This window comes from Phacochoerus africanus, chromosome 13, assembly GCF_016906955.1.
Source record: "Phacochoerus africanus isolate WHEZ1 chromosome 13, ROS_Pafr_v1, whole genome shotgun sequence".
In the NCBI taxonomy this organism is placed as follows: Eukaryota; Metazoa; Chordata; class Mammalia; order Artiodactyla; family Suidae; genus Phacochoerus; species Phacochoerus africanus.
Genome location: NC_062556.1, coordinates 1242119 through 1265147, shown reverse-complemented (window position 1 = coordinate 1265147; position 23029 = coordinate 1242119). Strand labels below are relative to the sequence as shown.

General features: G+C 55.5%; 1 protein-coding gene across 4 annotated transcripts in view; it reads left to right on the top strand.

Moving 5' to 3' along the window:
• Positions 1-216: 216 nt before the first annotated feature.
• The window catches only part of LATS2 (large tumor suppressor kinase 2), a 40978-nt gene continuing 18165 nt past the window's right edge, over positions 217-23029 (top strand). Inside the window, exons 1-2 of one of the 4 annotated variants that reach the window (XM_047755749.1) lie at positions 217-372; positions 11769-12314. In XM_047755749.1, coding sequence (XP_047611705.1) covers positions 11976-12314 — 339 coding nt within the window. In that variant the 5' untranslated portion in view covers positions 217-372; positions 11769-11975. Of the gene's footprint in view, positions 373-11768; positions 12315-16746; positions 16955-23029 lie in introns of those variants that run through there. The other 3 variants (XM_047755751.1, XM_047755752.1, XM_047755750.1) reach the window with 3 other exon arrangements.

The window sequence follows — 23029 nt, the reverse complement described above, 5'->3', positions numbered from 1 at the left end:
GGGGAGCGGGGTCGTGACCTCAGGCAGTTTCCCTCCAGCCCGGCCCGGAGCTTGTCCGCCCAGAAGGCAGCCGCCCTGGCCTTTCACGCGGCGGCCGCAGGGCGGGGCAGGTGCGGCCGTCGGCCCGCGCGGTCTCCCCCGGCGGCCGGGCAGGCGGGGCGGGGCGGGGCGGGCGGCGGTGACGCGGCGGTCACGTGACGCCCGAGGAATGCCAACAATGTAGCGAATGTCCCGCTCGGTGCGCGCAGGGCCGCGGCGCGAGCGCCGGAAGATGGGGCCGCCCGCCCGCCCGGCGCCCCCGGGCCCGGCGTCCCCGCGCGACGCCCCGGAGCTGCGGGCCAGGCGGCCGCGCACCGCGTAGACGGCGCCGAGGTGAGCCGGCGGGCGGGCGGGCGGGCGTCGGGGCGGCCCCCGGGCTCGGCCCGGCGGGGTCCGGACTCCGACTGGGACGCGCGCTCGGGACGGGCGGGCGGGCGGGGCCGCTGGCCCTGCGGGCCCCTCCTCGGCCCTCGGCGGGCGGGTCGCCCCCCCCCCCACCTCGGGCCCCCCGCGGGCGGGGCGGCCCCCACCCCGCCCCCACCTCACCTCCGACCTCCACCCCTCCCCCACCCCGGCGGCCCGCGGCCTCCCCCGCGCTCGCCGCCCGCCCGGCCCCGGCCGCGGGGTCCGACCCGGTTGGCGCTCGCGGGCGGGACTCGGGCGCCTCGGGGGCGGGCGGAGGGCAGGGGTCCCGGCGTGACACGCCCGCAGGCCTCGGGTGGGACCGGAAAGTGCACTTTGTGCGCCGGGCCGGCGGTGTGGACGGATCTGACCCGGAGTGGATGGAGGGGAGGGGCGCCTGGCGGAGCAGAACCCGGACTTTTAAAAGTTTCTCCGCCTCGGCTGCGGCGCAGGCTGCGTGCGCTCCGAGTCGGCAGGTAAGGTCGCCGGCCGCGCAGCTCGGGCCCCGAAAGTGTTCAGCGGGCACCTCCGTTTGCGGAGGAAGCCTTGCCCGCATTCCGCTCAGAAGCTCGAGTGCAGAAGCCTGGGCGGAAAGTCGCGAAATGTGTGATGTTCGCGCAGGTGCTCAGTTTGCGTTTTAACCTAGTTCTTGACAGGCCTTCGGTCAGTAATGCAGAAAGGAACTCCTGCTTTTTATCAGGAAATGTGCGCTCAGTAGATCGTGCTGCATTTTTCCGCTGAATCTCATCTTAACGCCCCTGCGTGATGGGCCAGCTTTTTTTTTGGGAGGGGGCACCGTTTTTGAGTGCTAGATCAGGAGACTGAGCTGCTCTGTATCCTCAAGGTTTTTTCTTTTGCGATTGTATTAACAAGGTAGTAACCGAGAAAGTATTAATAAGGTAATAACCAGAAAAGCTTCAGAACAAGAGTGTACAGACTGTTTAAAAAAGTCTGTTTTAGATTATAATGAACAAGACACTGTGATTCAGTCTCTCGTAAAATTCGGTCTCATTATCCAGGTATATAGAGCACTGTGTAATGAATATGGCAGCATTCCTTTGAAATTAAAACTGTGGACCATTTAGTCTCAAAATGTCAAGCAATTTGAAACATCTGAGCAGAAGGTGTCATGAGACGTTATTAGGGTGAATGGCTAGAATCTTGGGATTTTTGAACTGGAAAGGATTCTTCTAGTCTCTCCATCTAATTCGAAATAGTTTTTTGATTTAGGTGTAAATCGGGGCTGTGCATATTTCTCAGCACATCACAGGGATGGTGGGAGGGGAATGTTTGTACACTAAGATGCCTTATTGTTTTAAATACTGTGGTGTAAATAGCCAGCCCCCCCAGAAGCTCCTAAATCCTGCTGTATGGGGGTGGGGTGGGGGTGAGGAGAGGTGTTGGAGCTGAGACATTTGCCATGAACACACTGGAAGGATTTGGGGGAAATTAGGGGGGGGGGTGCTGATCTGTATTGGAAAACCCAGACTAACAGTTTTTTAAAAGCTGCTGTTATATTTTGTTTCATGATTGTAATAATGTGAAACTTCTGGAGTTCCCGTTGTGGGCAGTGGTTAATGAATCCGACTAGAAACCATGAGGTTGGGGGTTCGATCCCTGGCCTTGCTCAGTGGGTTGAGGATCCGGTGTTGCCGTGAATTGTGGTGTAGGCTGCAGATGAGGCTGGGATCCCGAGTTGCTGTGGCTCTGGTGTAGGCTGGCAGCTACAGCTCCCATTCGACCCCTAGCCTGGGAACAGAAGCAAAAGGTCCTGGAGCAACACCCCACCGTGGTCGGCTGAACTTGGCAGCAGCTTCCCTACTTGGGGGAGAAGGAGGCTACCACTTTAAGGGGGAATTGACATCAGGTTGGTTCATCAGTTGCCAGGGAAATTTGGGGGTGTGTGTGTTCTGATATGCCTCCATATGCTGCAGGAAGCAGCCCTAGAAAAGGCAAAAAGACCCCCCCCCCAAAAAAAAGTGAAACTTCTAATATTCCTTACTGATTTTGTAAAGATAATAGGTTGAAATAAATACAGAAGATAAATTCAGTGCATTTAACTTTGCTTTGACTGTAAATCACCTCTAAAAAGAAGCAAAATAGTCTGAACAACAGAACGAAGAGGTTGGGTTTGAAAACTTCTAAAGTGACTAACTTTCAGCATGAAAGATTTTCTGAATGTTCCTCCTTAAAAAAAAAAAAAAAAAAAAAGCCTGTTGCTTACTAATTCCTCTGGACCGAACTGGGCCTCCCAGGTCCAGGGTCACATTCCCACTGTGTGCTGGTGGCACACGGAGGGCCACCAGTGAAGACTCCCCAGTGTGGAGATAGCCCTGCTTGGCTGCTCAGTTCCCTGTTAGTTGTTCTCTCAGTACCTTTAAGGCTGGTGCTCTTTGATTTACAGCTTCATGTTGAAAGGATTATTAAAACAAGGTAATGTTGAAATGAAGATAATGGTTATGGGGCTAAAATTAGGATGGAAGTTTGACAGTGCTTAATGTTTGCTGATCATTACATGAGAACTTTATCTCGCCGTCTAGACCACATCAACCTAATTGTGACATTTATTTTGTTTTATTTTATTTTAGGGCCACACCTGTGGCATATGGCAGTTCCCAGGCTAGGGGTCAAATTGGAGCTGTAACCACCGGCCTACGCCACAGCTAAAGCCACTTGGGATCCGAGCCGTGTCTGCAGCCTACACCACAGCTCACGGCAATGTCGGATCCTTAACCCACTGGGGGAGGCCAGGGATGGAACCCTCAACCTCATGGATCCTAGTCGGGTACGCCACCACTGAGCCACAATGGGAATGCCGACAGTTGGTTTTTAAAGTTAATTGAGGGCGCAGTATTTAAAGCATTAGTCTGCTGTGTCCTCCTTTGCCTGGCAAAATAATAAAGCTATCGTTTTCTCCTTGAAAATAAATAAATAAATAAGTAAAGTCAATTGAATACGTGAGCCAGTGTTTGGCATTTGTAGGGATTTTTCTGGGGCCCAGTGACAACTCCTGTTCTGGTGACTGTCCCGACGCTGCGGCGGACGCCACAGGAATGGATGAGGGCGGAGGGTCAGAGTCTTCTCGGAAGGTCTGTTGGCCTTGATGGAGGCGGACCTGCCTGTCCCCAGGCAGTTGTCTGGGCAGAAGAGCGAAGGACGAGCGTGCGACTCCATCCGGCCTCCCGAGTGTCACGCGTGTGCTTTCGTCCAGTGCCCCCAGCCAGCGCCTGCCCCTCCCCGACATTGTCTGCCTGTCTGTCTTTCTCTTCCGTGTTTGAGCCTTTTCCCGGGAAGTCCCAAACTCCAAGAATAGCTTCACACTTCCTCCATCAAATCAGAGCCCTTCAGGAGTTCCCGTTGTGGCACAGTGGTTGGCGAATCCGACTGGGAACCCCGGGGTTGCGGGTTCGATCCCTGGCCTTGCTCAGTGGGTTGAGGATCCGGCATTGCTGTGAGCTCTGGTGTGGGTCGAGGATGTGGCTTGGATCCCAAGTTGCTATGGCTCTGGCGTAGGCTGGTGGCTGCAGCTCTGATTGGACCCCTAGCCTGGGGGCCTCCGTGTGTGGTGAGAATGGCCCTAAAGAGGGCAAAAAGGCAAAAAAAACCCCCAAAAAACTCAGAGCCCTTGTCTTCCCCATCTTGGTGAAATGACCCTTTGCTCTGGGTGGTTTTCTCCAGATACGCCTGTGCCCTGGAGTCCTTGGACGGTCATGTGTCATCTGTGCCTACAGCAGTGATTCTCAAATGGCCTGGGCGTCCTGACTCCCTGGTGGGGGGATTTCTGACCCTTGGAGGGTAGAGGGTCCAGAGGCAGCGAGGCTTCTCAGAGGCTGCAGACCCTGCTGGGCTGTGGAATTGAGCATAAGGACACCCATTCTGTTCGGTCAGCGATAAATGTACTTATAGCCTGGTCCTTCCAGGGGTGCACTTCTGTGTTTTCTTCTTTCTAGGGCCACACCCGCAGCACATGGAAGTTCCCAGGCTGGGGGTCCCACCGGGACTACAGCTGCCGGCCTACACCACAGCCGCAGCCACGCCAGATCTGAGCCGCGTCTGCTACCTGCACCGCAGCTCACAGCAACGCCAGATCCTTAACACACTGAGCAAGGCCAGGGATCGAACCTGCGTCCTCATGGATACTAGTCGCGCTCGTTACCACTGAGCCATGACGGGAACTCTGGCGTGGCAGTTTATCATTCTGACATTCAGCATTGGGCTGGAGGCCTGGCCCGGCTGCCTGATTTCGGCCTTGCTGGTTAATGATGTTAAGGATATGATTTAAATAATAACTGGAATTTTGGGCCCAGGAAATGCCGTGTGTCACTGGTGTGGGTCTCATGAGCCATGGGTTAGGCTGGTTCCTTAGTTGGTGCCGAGTGTGTGTTTGGCAGCCAGTGCGGTTTGTGAAGCACTTGGAGGCGTTGGAATGAAAATTCTTGAGCATCTGATAGCATTTTCCAGGGTTGGATTGAAAACTGGAATTGGGCTTGGTAGGGCCAAATTAAGGAACGCTGAAAATACTGCTCTCATACTAAGTTCTCCCAGGAGCCACCTGTACTAGGAATGGGGTTTAGTAATTGTCTCAGCTCCAGATTTGAAAATGAGATGTTTTTGTTTTCGTAGTTGTATTGCAGTTTTAAAATTCCACTGTCCTCTCGTTTCTTTGAAGGTGTATTTAAATCAGTTGATGCTTCCTAAGAAATTTCCAAATTAGGGTTACTTCGTGGGATACCCCCATCTTCTACAGACCCATCTCTGAGGCCTGCGGGTCGTGTTTATAAAATTCTTGATGAGAGCTGATTAAAATGATGCAGTAATGTGACAGAATAGCTTTCTCCCAGTTGCAGTCCTGACTGATGAATAATCTTAGGAAAAATTCTTTCAGAAGTTCATAATTTGGCTGTGAAATCAATTGTCAAACTAAAGTCTAAAATACGAGGTCTTGGCGTTCCCATCGTGGCTCAGCAGAAATGAATCAGCTGGCATCCATGAGGACGCAGGTTTGATCCCTGGCCTCGCTCAGTGGGTTAAGGATCCGGCGTTGCCTTGAGCTGTGGTGTAGGTTGCAGACGGGGCTTGGATCCCGAGTTGCTGTGGCTGTGGTGTAGGCTGGTGGCTGCAGCTCCAATTCGACCCCTAGCCTGGGAACCTCTGTATGCCACAGGTGCAGCCCTAAAAAGACCTAAGTAAGTAAGTAAGTAAGTAAATAAATAAATAAAATACAAGCTCTTGGAGTTCCCATCGTGGCTCAGTAGAAGTGAATCAGACTAGCATCCATGAGGATGCCGGTTCGAACCCTGGCCTCGCTCAGTGGGTTAAGGATCTGGTGTTGCCTTGAGCTGTGGTGTAGGTTGCAGATGCGACTTGGATTTGGTGTGGCTGTCGCATAGACTGGCAGCAGTAGCTCCCATTTGACCCCTAGCCTGGGAACTTCCATATGCTACAGGTGTGGCCCTAAAAAGACACAAATAAATAAAAGTGAAAAAACAAAAACAAACTTCTCACGCCATAAGGACAGCCCGCTGTGGTCATCCGCAGGCTGACTGACCTTAGTAAGAGCAGAATGAAATCCGTGTGTCCACATGTGGCCCTAAATTCTACACTGAAGTCCTCTCTCCACTCCCTGAATTTGTCTCCAGCTGAGGAAGGAAGGTCCCATCCTTCGCCTAGTCCTCAGGCAGGGACAGCTGCCCGGAGGTGTCCTCTACTCACCTAGAAGGACAGGTTCCCGGAGGCTGAGGTGGGAGGAGGATGGATGGGGAGGCCTCCTGTCTGCCTGCACACAGCAGCTTCCCCAGGGCGAAGGTTTTGGGGGGGGGGTCCCTGAGTAATTCTTTCAGCTTTTTTGTATGTTTGAAAATTTTATCTTTTGTGTGTGTGTGTGTGTCTTTTATAGGGCTGTCACGTGGCATAGGGAGGTTCCCAGGCTAGGGGTCCAATCAGAGCTACAGCCACTGGCCTGCCCCACAGCCACAGCAATGCCAGATCCTTAACCCACTGAGTGAGGCCAGGGATCGAACCTGCAACCTCATGGTTCCTTAGTTGGACTTGCCTCTGCTGTGCCAAGACAAGAACACCTGTTTGAAAATTTTATTTATTTATTTATTTGTTTGTTTTTGGTCTTTTTGCCATTTCTGGGGCTGCTCCCGCAGCATATGAAGGTTCCCAGGCTAGGGGTCCAGTCGGAGCTGTAGCCACTGGCCTACAGCAGAGCCACAGCAACTCGGGATCCAAGCCTGGTTTGCAACCTACACCAAAGCTCACGGCAACGCCGGATCCTTAACCCACTGAGCAAGGCCAGGGATCGAACTTGCAACCTCATGGTTCCTGGTCGGATTCGTTAACCACTGAGCCACAATGGGAACTCCTGAGAATTTTATAATGAAGTTTTGGGGTTGGAGTGGGGAGGAAAGAAACCAGGACGTCTGATCTGGATCGTGTGTAAGGCACGGGCACCTGGTGTTTCTTAGCTCGTGTGTGAACACAGACTTCAGCCCAGAAAGGTCCTCGCTCCTGTGCTGCTGGCTTTATAATTGGAATGTTGGGGACACATGAGGTCTTAAAAGCTCCCGCGTCTGCGGAAGCCGCGCCCCGCCGGTGTTTCTGTGTCCTGGGCGGGGGGCAGGCCTCCTGGGAGGGGAGTCGGCCCTCTGCCTGCACGAGCCCCCAGCTTCCGTCTTTTCCTCGTGTGGAGACGGGCCCCAGTTCCAGCACTGGTTCGGTGGATGTGAGCAGTTGGATGAGTTTTCTGCCCGTCTTTCTGTTGAGGTCAGATGTGCGTGGTACTTAGCATCTCGCCCGCACGGCTACCATCTGGTGGCATTAAATGCACGCCGGCAGCTGCAGCGTGTACCCGGCACTCTTGCCTCATCCCCGGCGGAAACCTGTCTGTCCGCGAGAAGCGGCTGCCCCCCCCCAGCCCCGGCAGCCCCGTGCGGCCTCGTCTCTCGGGAGTGGCTTGTGCCCCGGGCCCCGTGCCGGGGGCGTCCCTCGGGACTGGCCCTTCTGCTTCGGGCTCTTTTCGCTCAGCACGATGTCAGAGCTGCATCCAGGACACTGGCACAGGATTGTAAATCGGCTGCCCTTTCAGAAGCAAACGAACACCGTTCCGTCCAGGAGTTCCCTCGTGGTGCAGCAGGTTAAAGATTCGCCGTAGTCACATCTGTGGCGCAAGTTCGATCCCTGGCCCAGGAGCTTCCTTAGGCCTCAGGTGTGGCCCCAAAACACTTCATTCCATTGTTCTGTACCTTTGATAATGGTTCTGTGTCTCGTCAGACTGGGAGTGGGACCGAGTGGGACCGCAGAGGACAGGCACTGCCGGCCCCTGAGGGCCACCTCGCGCAGCCCCAGGCGGTTCAGGAGGATAACAGCACTTGCTGGCACCATGGGGTCTGTGAGTGACAGCAGGGTCCCTGAGACGGGTGGGCGGGAAGTGGTCCTCGGGTCGGTGAGCCAGGCTGGGAGCGGGCATCCTGGGCAGGGAGGGCGACCTCGCCAAGGTCAAGCTCGGGAAGGGCTGGGTCTCTTTAGCTTGGACAGCCGCACAGATTCAGCCCGAGTGTGGACACGTGCTACTCTGAGCTGCCCCTGGGCCTGGCTGCGGCACGTGTTTCCTGAGCCCGGCTCGGCTTTGCCTCTCTGCTTTTCTCTCCTTGAAGGAGAAGGAGAGCTGCTTTAACTCCTTGAACGTGGTTACCAAGTGCTCGTTCAGAGAGGGGCGCCTGGGGGCGCGAAATGCCCTCTCTCCTCCCTTCCCCGCGGGCCTGCCCGGCCTCCTGGCTCTGTTGGCGGGTGCATTGATCTCCCCCGTAGCGGCCCCTTGGGGGAGCAGCCTGTCCCCTGGAGCTTGTTCACTAGCAGATGGGGGCTCCGAGAGGGGAGGCGCTAGCCCAGTGCAGCCGGGGCTGGGGGCTGGGCTGCCCTCCTCCGGCCGAGCTTCCCTTCACCTGGAAACTGCAGTCAGCCTCCCCAGCCAGCCCAGGCCTCCATGCCACGTCCGGAGGGTGGGCTTGGCTCAGCACGGCTGCATCATTGCCCCTGGTCCCTAAACAGAAGCTCAGCCCCGCTCTTCCCAGCAGGCCTCTGGTGTGCACCACCCACTCTTGTGGGTTCTGTCCCTAAAGTGCTGTTGCGTCCATGTGCTTCTCCTACCCTCAGCTGCTGCTCTAGTTTGGACCCCATAAGTCTTGGAGGGAGCTTTTATTGTTACCACTGTTATACTCGTTTAGCTAATTGACTTTCTGCCTGCCCACCTTGGACTGTGAGCTTCTTAAATCAGAGGCTTCTTCTGCAAGCCTGGGCTGCTAACAGGGCCACCGTGTGTGGATGCTCAGGTTGTGCACTGCTCAAGGGCGCACCTCACGTGGCAGGTCCTCATGCGAGACGCTGGACCACCCTCAGGGTACCTGGGTGGCAACAGTAGTTACCTCCTTGAGAAAGCCACGCAGCACGTGTCACACACAACTTCTGGGAACCTCAGTGATATTGGCCTCCTCCAAGGCTTGTGCCTGCACCCCTCCCGCCCTAACCTTGGCTGGGTGACAAGTTCGTGGTGTTGGGTGTGTCTGAGAGGGTGGCCGCTGCCCTCAGGACCCCGGGAACCTGCTGGTGTTCATCAGGGCCGTGAGGTCACAAGACTTCTCCTGGTGGGGGGGCCTTTATCCTGCATCAGGGCCGCGTGACCCACCCTAACTCCCCAGATGGCCTTGGTCAAGGTCATGGCTGTGAGTCTTGGGCCACGCACTCCTGACCTCAGCCCCAGCCGGAGCCACGCGGGATGGGTGACCCCGGAGGCAGCAGCACCAGCTAGGAGCCACCTGGTGTCCTGGCATGCCGAGGGGTCAGGGAGCTTGGGGCACCTGCCCTGGAGAGTTGCCGGGGGAGGGGTGCAGGCTGCAGTGCTCCGCGGGCACAGCCTTCGGGGGCTTCGCTGCCCCCCCAGGTCTGGTGCTCTGTGATGTGCGTCGACCTTGCATGTGTGCTCTTTAAAAAGCACGCCGCCTCTGGCCCAGCGCTGTAAATCAGCTGTACTTACAAAAAAAGAAAACCAGAGCAACGTAAAAGTACAGCTGAAAACGTTACGCCCCCCTCCCCACACCAGCAGGCCGCACTGCGTCCTGTCTCCCGGACTTCTCCCTTCAGGTGGCTTCGGGAGAGCCCTCCGACGTCTGCAGCCCTTCGCTTCCACGTGGGCCACCTCCAGGGGCCGAGGGTAAAGCAGATGCTCCCTCTTCATCCTGCTGGTGTCCTTGGCGGTGGCCCAAGGCTTGTCACAGCCTGCTGCTGCCATGAGAACCACCTAGCACGTGGGTCACAGGCCTCCCCGGTGGTGGTGGTGGTGGTGGGGGGGGGGTAGTTGCTGCTGGTCACCCAGGCCCCATCATCCACCTGGAGTGTCCCCACTTCATCCCTTCCAGCCCCCATCCAGCTGGCTTCCAGACTCTGCCCTAAAGGACTGGTGCCTGGGAGTTCTGGTCGTGGCTCAGCGGAAACGAACGCCACTAGTATCCATGAGGATGTGGGTTAGGATCCAGCATTGCTGAGAGCTGTGATGTAGGTCACAGACGAGGCTTGGATCCCGTGTGGCTGTGGCTGTGGCTGTGCTGTAGGCAGGCACCTGTAGCTCTGATTTGACCCCTAGCCTGGGAACTTACGTATGCTGCAGGTGCAGCCCTACGAAGCAAAAAAAAAAAAAAAAAAAAAGACATTTCAGCGCATTTCATGTATTAGATGTTATAAATTTCATGTTGAGAAAATTATACAGCTTTTTTTTTTCCTTTTTTTAGGCTTGCTCTTGAGGCATATGGAAGCTCTCAGGCTAGGGGTCAAATTGAAGCAGCAGTTGCTGGCCTACACCACAGCCACAGTAACACCAGATCTGAGCAGCTTTTGTGACCTACACCACAGCTCATGGCAACGCCAGATCCCCAACCCACTGAACAAGACCAGGCGTCTAGGCCATGTCCTCGTGGATACTAGTTGGGTTCATTACCACTGAGCCACAACGGGAACTCCTGTTCCTTTCCTTCTAAACGATACTCTGCTTTGGGTCAGCTTTCCTTTGTCTTTGAAACCCGAAGTGATTGTTCCTCCTGGTCCACTTGCTGGGTGGGCTCTGGGGGGGGGGCGCGCAGGTCTGAGTGCCGGTCAGGACAGCTCACGTCTGAACAGCGGTGACGGCAGTGAGGACACGAGGTCGTGCGGGTCCCAGGCTGTCCCCTGTTTCCCAGTGGGAGGAGAGCTCACACCCCTGCCCAAGGCCCGCTGGCGCACAAGCCCCGGAACCAGCAGCTGCCGTGGGCCTCGGGCTGGTTTCTGATTCTGAATCCCCGCGTGGCAGCCCGTCAGGCCTGGGGTCGGCGCAGCTCGCTGCTGAGAAGACCCTTGGTGACCCCTGGTTCTGGGTGCAGAGGCTGCTTCCCCGCCCAGGTGGTGGGTGACCCACCCTAGGGACAGGTCCGCAGCCCCCTGCAGAGCGTGTGGTTGCGGCATGACACCCTCGTGCTGTCCGCAGAAGGGTTGGTTTCTGCAAGAGAGACCTTGTTATTTTAGTATTTAGGTCAAAATGCCAAGGAAAAGTTGACCGCTTTGTTAAAAACCCTTGAACTCTCGTCACACGGCGCGTTGACCTGCTTTCAGCGACGGCGGGTGGCCACGGGCCGGGCTCTCAGGTGCTGCCGTCGGGTTTTATGGGGAACTCGTTGCAGCCGCACGGGGGGAGCCGCGGCTTTGTGTGGGGAGGGTCTCGAGCGAGTGTTTGAAGGGAGCTGTCAGTTGCGGGTGCTGTTCTTGCCCGCATGGAGCACTTACGAGGAGGCGTGAGCGTTCGGGACTCCCTTCCTTGCGGGCCGGGCGGGCGGCCCGCCTGCTCCGTGGGGCCCTGCTGTGCCCTCCAGGCGGACCTCAGTGGCCCTTCTGCGCGTCTCAGGCCTGACGAGTTCGTTCGTCATCTCTCCTGGAGGAATATTTTTAGCATCCTTGTCCACTTCTAAGAAGTGCTGTTAAGGTGATGTGAAAATCACAGCGGAGGCGTTCCTGTTGTGGCTCAGTGGTGACAGGTCTGACAGGTGTCCATGAGGTCGTGGGTTTGATCCCTGGCCTTGTTCAGTGGGTTAAGGATCCATCGGTGTTGCCGTGAGCTGGGGTGTAGGTCGCCGACATGGCTCGGATCCTGTGTTGCTGTGGCTGTGGTGGAGGCCGGCAGCTGTAGCTCCGATTGGACCCCTAGCCTGGGAACCTCCATATGCTGTGGCCCTAAAAAGCTAAAAGCAAAAAAAGAAAAAACAAAACCCCACAAATGAGCACCTTCTTCCCACTTTCTTTTTCAGGCGGTGATGATCTTTAAAATGAAGACTCGGGGACATTTCTGGGTCTCTGTAGGAACTGCAAAGATGGAAGGAAAGAAAACTTTCAAGAGGAAATTGTTTTGAAAGTGTGTTTACAACTAACTGATACTGTTGACCTTTTTTTAGAAAAAAAAATAATAAAACTCTTTAAGAAGATTGTATTTATGGTAAAAGGAAACCGGACGGACAATGAGGCCAAAGACTTTTCCTGCCACGACTTACTCTGGAAACAGCCGGCAGCGCCTGCAGGAGATTCGCGAGGGGCTAAAGCAGCCGTCCAAGGCCCCCGCCCAGGGGCTGCCCGGGGGGCCGGGCAGTGACGCTGCGCTGGACACCAAGGCGCTGGGCGGCAAGACCGCGGCCAGGCAGCAGCAGCTGAGGGCCGCCCCCAAGTTCGGGCCCTACCAGAAAGCCCTGCGGGAGATCAGGTACTCGCTGCTGCCCTTCGCCAACGAACCGGGCACCCCGGCCGCCGCGGAAGTGAACCGGCAGATGCTGCAGGAGCTGGTGGACGCGGGCTGTGACCAGGTGGGTGGAAGCGCGTCGGCGCCCGCGGGGCCGGCACAGTACGTGGTCCCCGGGGCAGTAGGTGGAGACCAGAGGGCCCCTGAGAAGCGTTTCAAGGCTCAAACCCCAAGGCCCTTAAGTGGCCCCTGAAGTGTTCCCACCTCCTCTCCAAAACCGTCTCGCTGGCGGCCCTCCTCTTCAGGCAGGACCCAGAGGTTGCTGAGCTGTCAGGGTGGAGTCACCTGCCCTTTCTCTTGCGTCCTCGTGAAGACAGGACTCTCCCCGTAGCCCTTTCTCTGGGGTTTATGTGGCTTATTCTGAGCTGCCCCGGGGGAAGAGACTGGCTTCCTTGAACTTGTTTTGGGTTGTGCCTTTTCTTTTTTTTGTCTTTTGTCTTTTTAGGACCCCACCCGCGGCGTATGGAGGTTCCCAGGCTAGGGGTCGAATCCGAGCTGTAGCCGCCGGCCTACACCACAGCCCCAGCCACACCAGACCCGAGCTGCGTCTGCGCCTACAGCACAGCTCATGGCAACGCCGGATCCTTAACCCCCTGAGCGAGGCCAGGGATCGAACCCACAACCTCATGGTTACTGGTCGGATTCGTTTCCGCTGCGCCACGACAGGAACTCCGGTTTGTGCGTTTTTAACTTGTTTAAGCGGAGTGTGGTTAACATGAGTTGGCTCTTCTTTACCTCCCCTTTCTCCTGTTTTCAAAGACAGCGTACATGCTGTTATAGGAAATGTAACTACGTTAAGGAAATGAAAAAGCCTAGAGGTTAAAACCTTGAGGAATCATCAGAACGGTGGCCACCCGGCCTCACGTCAGGTCCCTAAGAATGGAGCCCGTGAGCGGAGGCGGCACCAGTGACTTGTCAGGGCAGCGTGGCGTTCACCCCGCTGCGTAAAGGGCCCTGGGACTTGGAGCTGGTTCCCGACGGGTGACAATGAGCTGGGGAGGAGCGACTGGTGCAAGTGCGGTTATGAAGTGGCCTCTGAGAGCCAGCGCTGGGTCACCACCTGCGCCCGCAGGCCGGCGCCGCGTGCCCGAGGCGGCAGGCAGGCTGGGAGCTCGGCCGCCCCAGCCGTAGGGCTTGCTGCTCAGCGCGTCAGGATGGCTTGAGCCCTTTTGGTTCCCTAGAAATAACTTAAGTACGCGCTCCTGGCCTCGCCGTGGCGGGAGCAGGAGCAAAGAGAAGCACCCTCGTTCGTTTCCAGAAGCTGCCGCCGCCCTCCGCCGGGTCATTCCCGGGGAGCCTGACCGGAGAGCTGGCGTGTCTCCGAGGGGCCGGTGGTGCGACTCAGGGCGCTGCTGTGGGGGGCGTCCCTGCCCCGGACGGGCTGGGCACCGGCGTGGGCGGCGATGCTCTCTGAGCGGCCCTCCGGGAGCGCGGGCCTGGGGGCGATGCTGAGCGCTGCGCCCGGGCAAAGAGAAGGGACAGTTTTGAGAGGAGGCCGCAGCCGTCCTGGGGAAACGGTCGGGTTGCCGAGGCCCGGCCCAGCAGCCGAGCTCGGAACCTCCCTCCCTGAATCACTTGCGAACAAAAGAGGCGCTCAGAGGCGGCGTGCCGTGCAGACGTGTTTCAGCCTGATGGAGAGAAACAGGCACGAGATCCCAGACACAGGGGGGACCTCGCTGCGGGGAATGCCTTAGCAGTAACTGCAGTGCAGGAGGTAAGCAGGCTGCTGCTCACCCGGCACAGTCGGCCGCACATCCGGGAAGCGGAGGCATGGAGACACCAGTAAGTTCCCATCAACATTTGATTCATGTTCAGTGCCAGCAGCAAGAATTCTGTTTACTGCATTTAATGCTCCGGAAATAACCGGCTGGTTTGGCGTATAGTGTTACTTTATAACTTAAAGCAGGGAGTTCCCTGGTAGCTCAGTGGGTTAAAGATTCTGCATTGTCACGTCTGTGCCAAAGGTTTGATCCCTGGCCCAGGAACTTTCATGTGCCGTGGGTGCAACCAAAATACAACTTTTTAAAAAAGAAGAAATAAGGGATCCCGAGTGATAAGGGTTGACTTTTTTTTTTTTTTAAATAAAAACAGCAAAATAGCTGTGCCTTCTCTGACCTTCCAAGTCAGACTTTTTCTGTGTGGTTAGAGGGTGATTTGCTTTCAGAGAATTCTGGTTACAAAGTCATAATGTGAAACCAAATAATGAGAGAAAGCAGCCATACCTGTAGGGTGTATCTTGGATAAAGCAGGTGATGAGAATTCCAGTGTAATAGCCACAGAGAAGTCCTATTGGTGCAGCTGTTTCCTTGTCTCCTGTTGTTTTCCCTTTTAATTTAGGTGCCATTTTTTGTTTGGTTTGGGGGTTTTGTTTTGCTTTTTAGGGACACACCTGTGGCATACGGAGGTTCCCAGGCTAGGGGTTGAATTGGAGCCACAGCGACGTGAGATCTGAGCCACGTCTGCGACCAACACCACAGGTCACGGCAACACTGGATCCTCTGAGCAAGGCCAGGGATCGAACCCGCAACCTCATGGTTCCTAGTCGGATTCGTTTCCACTGCGCCAGGACAGGAACTCCTTAAGTGCCATTTCTAACCCTACATATGTAAGAACGCAGTAAACTCCATGTTTCCCTGGAGTGTTTATCTGCTGCATGTGCACACATGTTTTTCCCATTTTATTTGGACCATGACTAAATTTCTGAGAAAAGGAAAAGACTCGTCCCTGTGTAATAACATAATGTACATGTTAAATGTTCATAATCACTAAGGACTTGTGAACATTTCCGTAGCGAAAAGAGGCCAATAGATAAATATTTCTTAAGGAAGGAGCTGTTCTTTCAGTATGGATCTAAGGACTTGCAAAGAGAAATTTCTGCTTATGAGTGTCAGATTTTGTTCCATGGGTGCTCTTCTTATTATTAGTATGTGATGACTTAAATTTAGGCCTTACAGGAGTTCTCGTCGTGGCTTAGCAGGTTAAGGACCTAATTAGTATTCATGTGGGTTTGATCCCTGGCCTCGCTCAGTGGGTTAAGGATTCGGTGTTGAGCTGTGGTGTAGGTTGAAGATGCGGCTTGGATCCAGTGTTGCTGTGGCTGTGGTGTAGGCCAGCAGATGTAGCTCGAATTGGACCCCTAGTCTGGGAACCTCCATATGCCGCAGGTGCAGCCCTAAAAAGCTAAATAAATAACTAAATCTTTAAATGAAGGTGGAAGACATGCAAACAGACCAATTATGCCAATCTTGGCCCAAGGAAAAAAGTCAGTGGTGGGCACTTGGTTTGGAGGCAGGCTCCCTGGTGATCACGCACCAAGTAAATGGGGGGGTTGGTTCCTAGGAAAAGTGGAGGAGCCAAGGAGTTCCTGTCGTGGTGCAGTGGTTAACGAATCTGACTAGGAACCACGAGATTGCGGGTTCGATCCCTGGCCTCGCTCAGTGGGTTAGGGATCTGGCGTTGCCAGGAACTGTGGCGTAGGTTGCAAATGTGGCTTGGATCCCGCGTTGCTGTGGCTGTGGTGTAGGCCGGTGGCTATACCTCCAATTCAACCCCTAGCCTGGGAACCTCCATATGCCACAGGAGTGGTCCTAGAAAAGGCAAAAAGACCAAAAAAAAAAAAAAAAGTGGAGGAGCCAAAAGGTGCAGAGAAATCAAGTTTCTGAATGAACCACACAAGTTACTCCTGGATCCAGTCCTTCTGCAGGCCCCAGGGTGTCTGCCTGCTCCCCCAGGGTTTCTGAGGGAACTGCCGCTGCTGCCGCTGGGGTGCCCCAGCCTGCGTCCGGTCTCAGAGGCCATGTGGGTGGCAGTGGTGGTGGGGGGGTGGGGGTGGGGTGGGGGGCTGGAGACCTCCTCCTGTCCCTGCCCAGGCAGCTTGCTCAGGCCCTGTGCTCACTGGCCTGGTCCTGGGGAGGCGTGCCCAGCATCTACCCTGCCCGGGTCCCTCCCACGGTCACCCTGGGGCTGTGTTGCTGCTGCCAGGTCCTCTGCAGTCCGCTTAGGTCCCCGTGGGCTTCACTGCACCTTCCTGCCTCTCCCCATGGAGCCCATCTGCTCACACTGTGCCCCCTTTGTGTTAAGTTGGGGGCCACGTTGGCAGTGGGACCCTGAGGTCCACAGGCTCTCTTGGCTGCCGGAGGAGACCCCCTCACCTTCCACTGCCCGCTGCCACCCAGGAAAGCAGGTCGAGGCCAGGGGACACCAGGCAGGGACCCGGCGCCGTGGGGCTGCCGTCCCTCCATCCTGCTCTGGGCTGCGGCTTTCGTCCCTCAGGAGCAGCAGCCCAGGCGACACGTGCATTTCCTCCTGCGCCCTCTGCAGAGGGAGCCTTGCCCAGAGCTGCTGTAAGAGGAGAAGGGAAAGGAGCCCCGGGGAGGACTGTCGGTCATGTGACAGGAAACTGCCTTACAATGGCTTCGGGTGGAGCCGGCCTGGCCTTTTCCCCCTCTTTTTTTCTTTTCTTTTTCTTCTTTCTTCTTTTTTTTTAAATTTTCAAATTAATTTTGGCACTGCCACAAGATAAACTATATACCTCTTTGTTTTGGCTGCACTCTCAATGTTTTGGTATCTGACCACTCGGAACATTTTGATATAAAAGTGGACACTTTTTTTTTCTAATTAGAGGCAGTTAAGGAGCGTGAGGAGGGATGGTCCAGGTGACCGAGGAAAGCTGGTCACGAAACAACTCCAGGTACACGACTCCAGGTCTGTTCCCAAAAAGGCCGGTGTTGGCCAATGGCTCTCCTCCCACAGCCGCGGCCCCACCTGCGGGGGGCGGCATCCCCGCCCGGAGCCCCTCCCACTGCGCGGCCTGGCTCCGCCCCTCCGGGCCTGGGCGGGGCTCCTCCCCTCCCCTCCCCTCCCCCTCCCCCCTCCTCTCCCCTCCCCCTCCCCCCTCCTCCCCCCCCTCCCCTTCCCCATCCTTCTCCTCCCCCCCTCCTCCTCCCCCATCCTCCCTCCTCCTAGGCCTGTCTTCGGGTCTTGGGTCCGGGAGAGCCTTCTGATCCCCGTGTGCCGGATCCGGACTCCTGCCCAGTGCACGGAGGTCCGCTGGCGGCAGTTAGCCGGGCCCGGTTCCCTGTATGAGGTCCCGAGTTTCGTTCAGGGGCCGCCTCGCCCTGTGTCCACACGGACGTGTCGTAGTTTATTGCGGCAACTGGTGTTCAAGGCAGGCCGAGGCACCTGGGAAATGGTGAGGGTTTACTTGCGCCGAAGCCTGTTGGAATCGAGCAGCGCCGTGGTCCGGAGCCCCGCCGGCCCGGCCACTCGGCGGGAGGCAGGAAGCCCTGGAGCGGGCGGTGGAGGCCGGCTGCCAGCGAGCCGGGCTGAGGGCTGTCGGCGGGTTCGCGCCCCAGGCGTCAGGCACGGTTTGGGTTTGCCTGCTGGGCCGGTGAGGCGCTGGAACCACGCGGGACCCACGGCCTCCTCGTGGGATTAACTCAGCGCTGGTAACGGCTGTCCTGCGTGAATCGTGATGGACAAAACCCGTTTCCTGGGGATAAATTTTCAGAAGTGATAAGGGCATTTTTACCTTGAATGGCTACATTTCTTTAAAAATATTTTAGGGCGTTCCTGGTGTGACACAGTGGAAACGAATCCAACTAGTGAGGATGCGAGTTCGATCCCTGGCCTTGCTCAGTGGGTCGGGGATCCGGCGTTGCTGTGGCTCTGGTGTAGGCCAGCAGCTGTAGCTCTGATTCAACCCCTAGGCTGGGAACTTCCATATGCCTCAGGTGCGGCCCTAAAAAGACAAAAAATAAATAAAATTGCACTTAATGTTTTCAACCTTGCCAGCAGTGAATTCTGCTACTGCTCCTAAAAACAAGAGGAGTTCTTGCTGTGGCACAGTGGGCCAAGAATCTGAATGCAGCAGCTTGGATCCCATCCCCGGCCTAGGACATGGGGTTAAAAGATCTGGTTGCTGCAGGCTGGGATTCAGTCCCAGGCCAGGGAACTTCCATATGCGACAGGTGCAGAGAAAGACAAATACCATATGATATCACTTATATCTGGAATCTAATATACGGCGCAAATGAACCTTTCCACCAAAAAGAGAATCACAGACTTGGAGAACGGACTTGTGGTTGCCAAGGGGAGGGGGAGGGAGAAGATGGACTGGAAATTTGGGGTTAATAGATGCAGACTAGTGCCTTCGGAATGGCTAAGCAATGAGATCCTGCTGTGTAGCGCTGGGAACTCTGTCTAGTCACTTATGATGGAGCAGGATAATGTGAGAAAGAGAATGTCTATGTGTATGTGTGACTGGGTCACCTTGCTGTACAGTAGGAAATTGACAGTACGCTGTAAAACAACTATAATAAAAAAAAATAAAAATCATTATAAAAAAGGACTAGTGAGAAAAAAGCAAAAGCAAAACTAAAAACAAGCAGCCGTTTGTCATTTATAGGTTGTATTCTGGGCACTAGGAATGTGACGGTGAAGGGGAGGTGGTACGAGTCCCTCGGTGGTAAGACGTGGAGAGCTGTCGTGTGGTGGGGCTCTTACTAAGCGCTGGAGTTTGGGTCCATCTTCCTGTGAAAATGGGACAGGGAGTCCAGTCCCCTAAGACCAAAATACGTCTTTTCTCTCCTCCCGGAGGACTTGGCGTGTGTGCAGTCCGAGTCCCAGGGTGACACAGGAGGCTGTGGTCCTGGTGGACCTGCAGGAGGGTAGTTGGCACACAGGTAGCAGGGCTGGTCCCTGGGGACAGGACCAGCCCCCAGATCCCCAGGCAGCTGCGTCTGCACAGCCAGCCTGGCTCGTATGCAGTGTTCTGTGTGCAGAGCAGAGCTGCTGGCTGGAGCTGTAGTGCTGGGGTGGTCTCTGTGCCCAGGGGAGCTGGGTCCTGGCCTCCGCCATGGCGCCCCTTCCCCATGATTCAGGGTGCGGTCCAAACGCTGGTGTTTTCTGAGTGTGGGGATGCCAGGTAGGGTTTAGGTTACACCTGTTGGGTTGCATCAGGCAGCTTCCTACCCGATGACGGTCTCTGTTGTGGGTGGTGGCCATTCGGGTGTTTCCAGCGGCATGTTGTGAGCTTGGCACCTGCCCCCAGCACTGGGCAGACGAGGGGGACTTGGAGCCACCCTCTGTGCCCCTTGCCCTGCCCCCAGTGCTTTGCCAGCCTGGGGAGTTTTGGGAAAATGCTGCTGCCCCGGCCCCAGAGTCGGAATTCACTTGGTGAGGAGCGCCCCGGTATGGCACTTCCTGAAGGGGTCCCAGGCTGGCTCACAGGGCTGAGGGTCCACCCAACGGTTGGGTCCTGGGGGTGGGGGTGGGGTCGGGGTCGTGCGCAGCTGCTCTGGGCTCCTTCCTAAACCCCTGTCACTGCCAGCCCACGATCTCTTTTTAGAACCATTTTAATTATTTTATTTATTTATTTTTTGTTTTTTTTTTTGTCTTTTTAGGGCCGTACCCACAGCATATGGAGGTTCCCAGGCTAGGGGTCTCATCGGAGCTATAGCCGCCGGCCTACACCAGAGCCACAGCAACGCGGGATCCAAGCTGTGACTGTGACCCACACCACAGCTCCTGGCAACGCCAGATCCCTAACCCACTGAGCAAGGCCAGGGATCGAACCTGCAACCTCATGGTTCCTAGTCGGATTCGTTAACCCCTGCGCCACGATGGGAACTCTTAGAACTATTTTATTGGATAATTATGAATTTCATACCTAACAGAAAGCCACATCCATTACCACAGTCACTGGTCAGTTTCTCTTTATTATGTTATTAAAATTCACTTACCGGAAGTTCGTAGTTCTCAAGATTAAAGCAAAATGCATTCATCGTTCAGTTTTTACATTAGGTTTTACCTGTCTTGGAGGTCTTTATGTCCTTGAGTAGTATATTTAGAAGGGAATGGTTTTTCATAATTGCATGCTACCAATTTGTAATTTTATGTAATTTGACTTATTTTTAGTTCGAGGATTTGGATTTTTTTTAAGTGTTCTTGCTGTCTGTCTTGTCTTTTTTTTTTTGGCCACACTCACAGCATGTGGAATTTCCTGGGCCAGGGATTGAACCTGTGTCACAGTGGTGACCCAAGCTACTGCTGCGACAGTGCCAGATCCTTAACCACTGTGCTCCTGTCTTTCTGTAGTTATGGGACCGGTCAGCAGATAGCCTTGGGCTTAGAGCAGCCAGAGTCTGCATTTACCTGCGCACAGAGCTGGCTCTCAGCGTGATTTGGGGGTTGAATTAAGCTGCAGGTTGCAGAGCTCCTTCTACTGAATACTGTAGGTGGAATTAAAGGAAGCCTGGAAGTTGGCAGAACGTGGCTGGCTTGGTGTTTTGTGAGGCCTCAGGCTCCCTCTCCGTTTCTCCTTTGTGCCTTCACCTGCCCCCCGGGGCACCTCTTTCGGCAACATCTGGGCAGCAAAGGGCTGTTCACCTGTCTCTTTCTCTTTTTCAGGTAGAAAGAGCTGTCTGTTCACTTTGTATGTGCACCCCAAGTTTCGGTTTTTAGTTTATTTGAGCTTTGTTCATTGAGCTTTAATTGACATAAAACATCGTGTTAGTTTCAGGCGCAGAACACACTGATTCCACGTTTGTGTGTGTATTGTGACCCGATGGCCACGACAAGGCTAGTTAACATCACCACATGTGAGGGGTGTTTTTGAAAGCTGATGACCACTTTAGGGAGTGGAGAGAGGACTTCAGTAGAACTTTGGACCACGTGGATTTCATTCTGCTTTTACTAAGGCCAGTTAGTCTGGGGATGACGACAGAGGGCTGTCTTTATGGCAAGAGAAGTTTTGTATTTTTTTAATTTAATTTAATTTAATTTATTTTGTGTCCTTTCAGGGCCACACCCGCAGCATATGGAATTTCCCAGGCAAGGGCTTCCCAGCCACAGCCACAGCAACGCAGATCCAAGCCATATCTGAGACCTGCACCACAGCTCCCGGCAGCGCTGGGTCCTTAACCCACTGAGTGAGGCCAGGGATCGAACCTGCATCCTCACAGATCCTAGTCAGATTTGTTTCCACTGCACCACGACGGGAACTCCCTGGCACGAGACGTTTCTTTCCTGTAATTTGCTGAGGTGGCCCTTCCCTGCACCTCGCTGGCCAGACTTCAGTCCTTGGTCACGGGAGGTCAGGCGGCCTTGGAGGTCTGTGCTTCCGTTGGGCACCTGGCCGCCCGGCAGAGGCGGCTTGTGTTGGTGGGAGGGCAGGGTGGGTGGGCCTGGTCGGGCAGCCAGGGCACCGATCTGCAGCTGAGCACTTGGGGGCATTGCTTCCGCCGCCCCGGTCGGCCTGCTGAGCACAGGCATGCCCGTCCTGGGCCTGGCGATGGGTGTGCAGGGCGCGGTGGCCGCGCCACATCGCGCGTCCTCGGCGTCAGCTGAGCTGGTTCCCTCGCAGCCCTGTCGGGGGCCTGCTCTCCGCCCCGGAACCCGGGGGCTGTGCCCTCGTGGTTTCCATGCTTATTTGGAGGGTTATGGCAGAAGCGCTGCTGATCACGCGGCAGAAATAAAGGTGGTTTTGTCCACAAGTAAATGATTAACAGCCACCGAATTTCCCCAGCCGGCAAGTAAACATCGCAAAGCCAGGTCCCTGGATTTCTCGAAGCTTTGCCTCCGCACGGGGCGGGGCCAGCAGCGTTTGGCCTCCAGGGGGACCTGGGCGACCCAGAGCCTCGGGTGGCGCCCGTCTCTGTCCCCTCCCAGCCGAGGGCTTCATTCAGCTCTGCCCCCTGCTCCCTGACAGTTCAACACGCCTGGCTTTGCGGCCAGAAAGGTTCGCGCTGTTCCCAGGCCGGCCCGTTTCCGTCTCTGTCTCTGTCCTTCAGGCCCGGGTTCCCAAGGTCGCCGGCAGAAGGGGCCCCCTCGGCATGGGTGTCCCCGCGCTTTCAGGAGGCTTTCTCCTGCAGCACGAAGGCCTGGGCTCTCTGGCTCCTCGGCACCCCCTTTTTCTCTCTGGCCCTCGGGACGGGCTGGGATTAAAGGAAGCCTGGAGGTTGGCAGAACGTGGCTGGTTTGGTGTTTTGTGGGTCTTAGACCAGAGCGTCCGTCGTGCGTCCGTGGACCCTTTCCCCGGCACCTCCTCTTTGTCTCCTGAGCGCTTTCAAAGCTGTGTCTCGTCAGCGCTCTGCCCTGTCCTGCCTTCCTCGGAGATGCCTCCGCGACCTGTGTTTCTTCGGGGGCCTTTTCCTTGGAAACCGCTGCCCTCCCCACCCTGCTCAGACCCCGGTGCTTCTCTCGGCACCAGGCCAGCCCGCCGGCCGCAGCCGTGCCTGCCTCTTACCCCCCAGCTGCCACCATGACCTTCTGCCTCACATATTTTGGGGGGGGCAGGGACCTAAGCTGCAGCTGTGGCAGTGCCAGGTCTTTCAACCGCCTGTGCTGGCACTGCAGAGATGCCCCTGATCCTACGGTGCCACAGCAGGAACTCTGCAAAGTAGATATTTTATTATCAGGCTCGTAGTAGGAAACCTGGATTAATTTAGGAATATACTGGAATAATGACCTGTATGTGTAAGTTCTCAAACTTCTCCAATCATACCAGTAACTTTATGATAATGTTCTCATCTTCTGGTGAAATATCATTTATTGGAGTTTGGTTAAGTCTCTGTTTGTAATAATCTTAAATATCTATAAATTTAACTTTTCAGAAAACTGAATGTAATAGAAATTGAGTTTCTTTGGGCAGTTTATCAGAGTTTAAGAAAAAAATAAGTAGGGCATATTTTCTGGAGTACCCAGTGCAGTGAAAGCCAAGTCAGCTTTCAGTTATCTGCCGCTGTGTAACACGCGGCCCCAGAATTTTTAGTGGCTGAG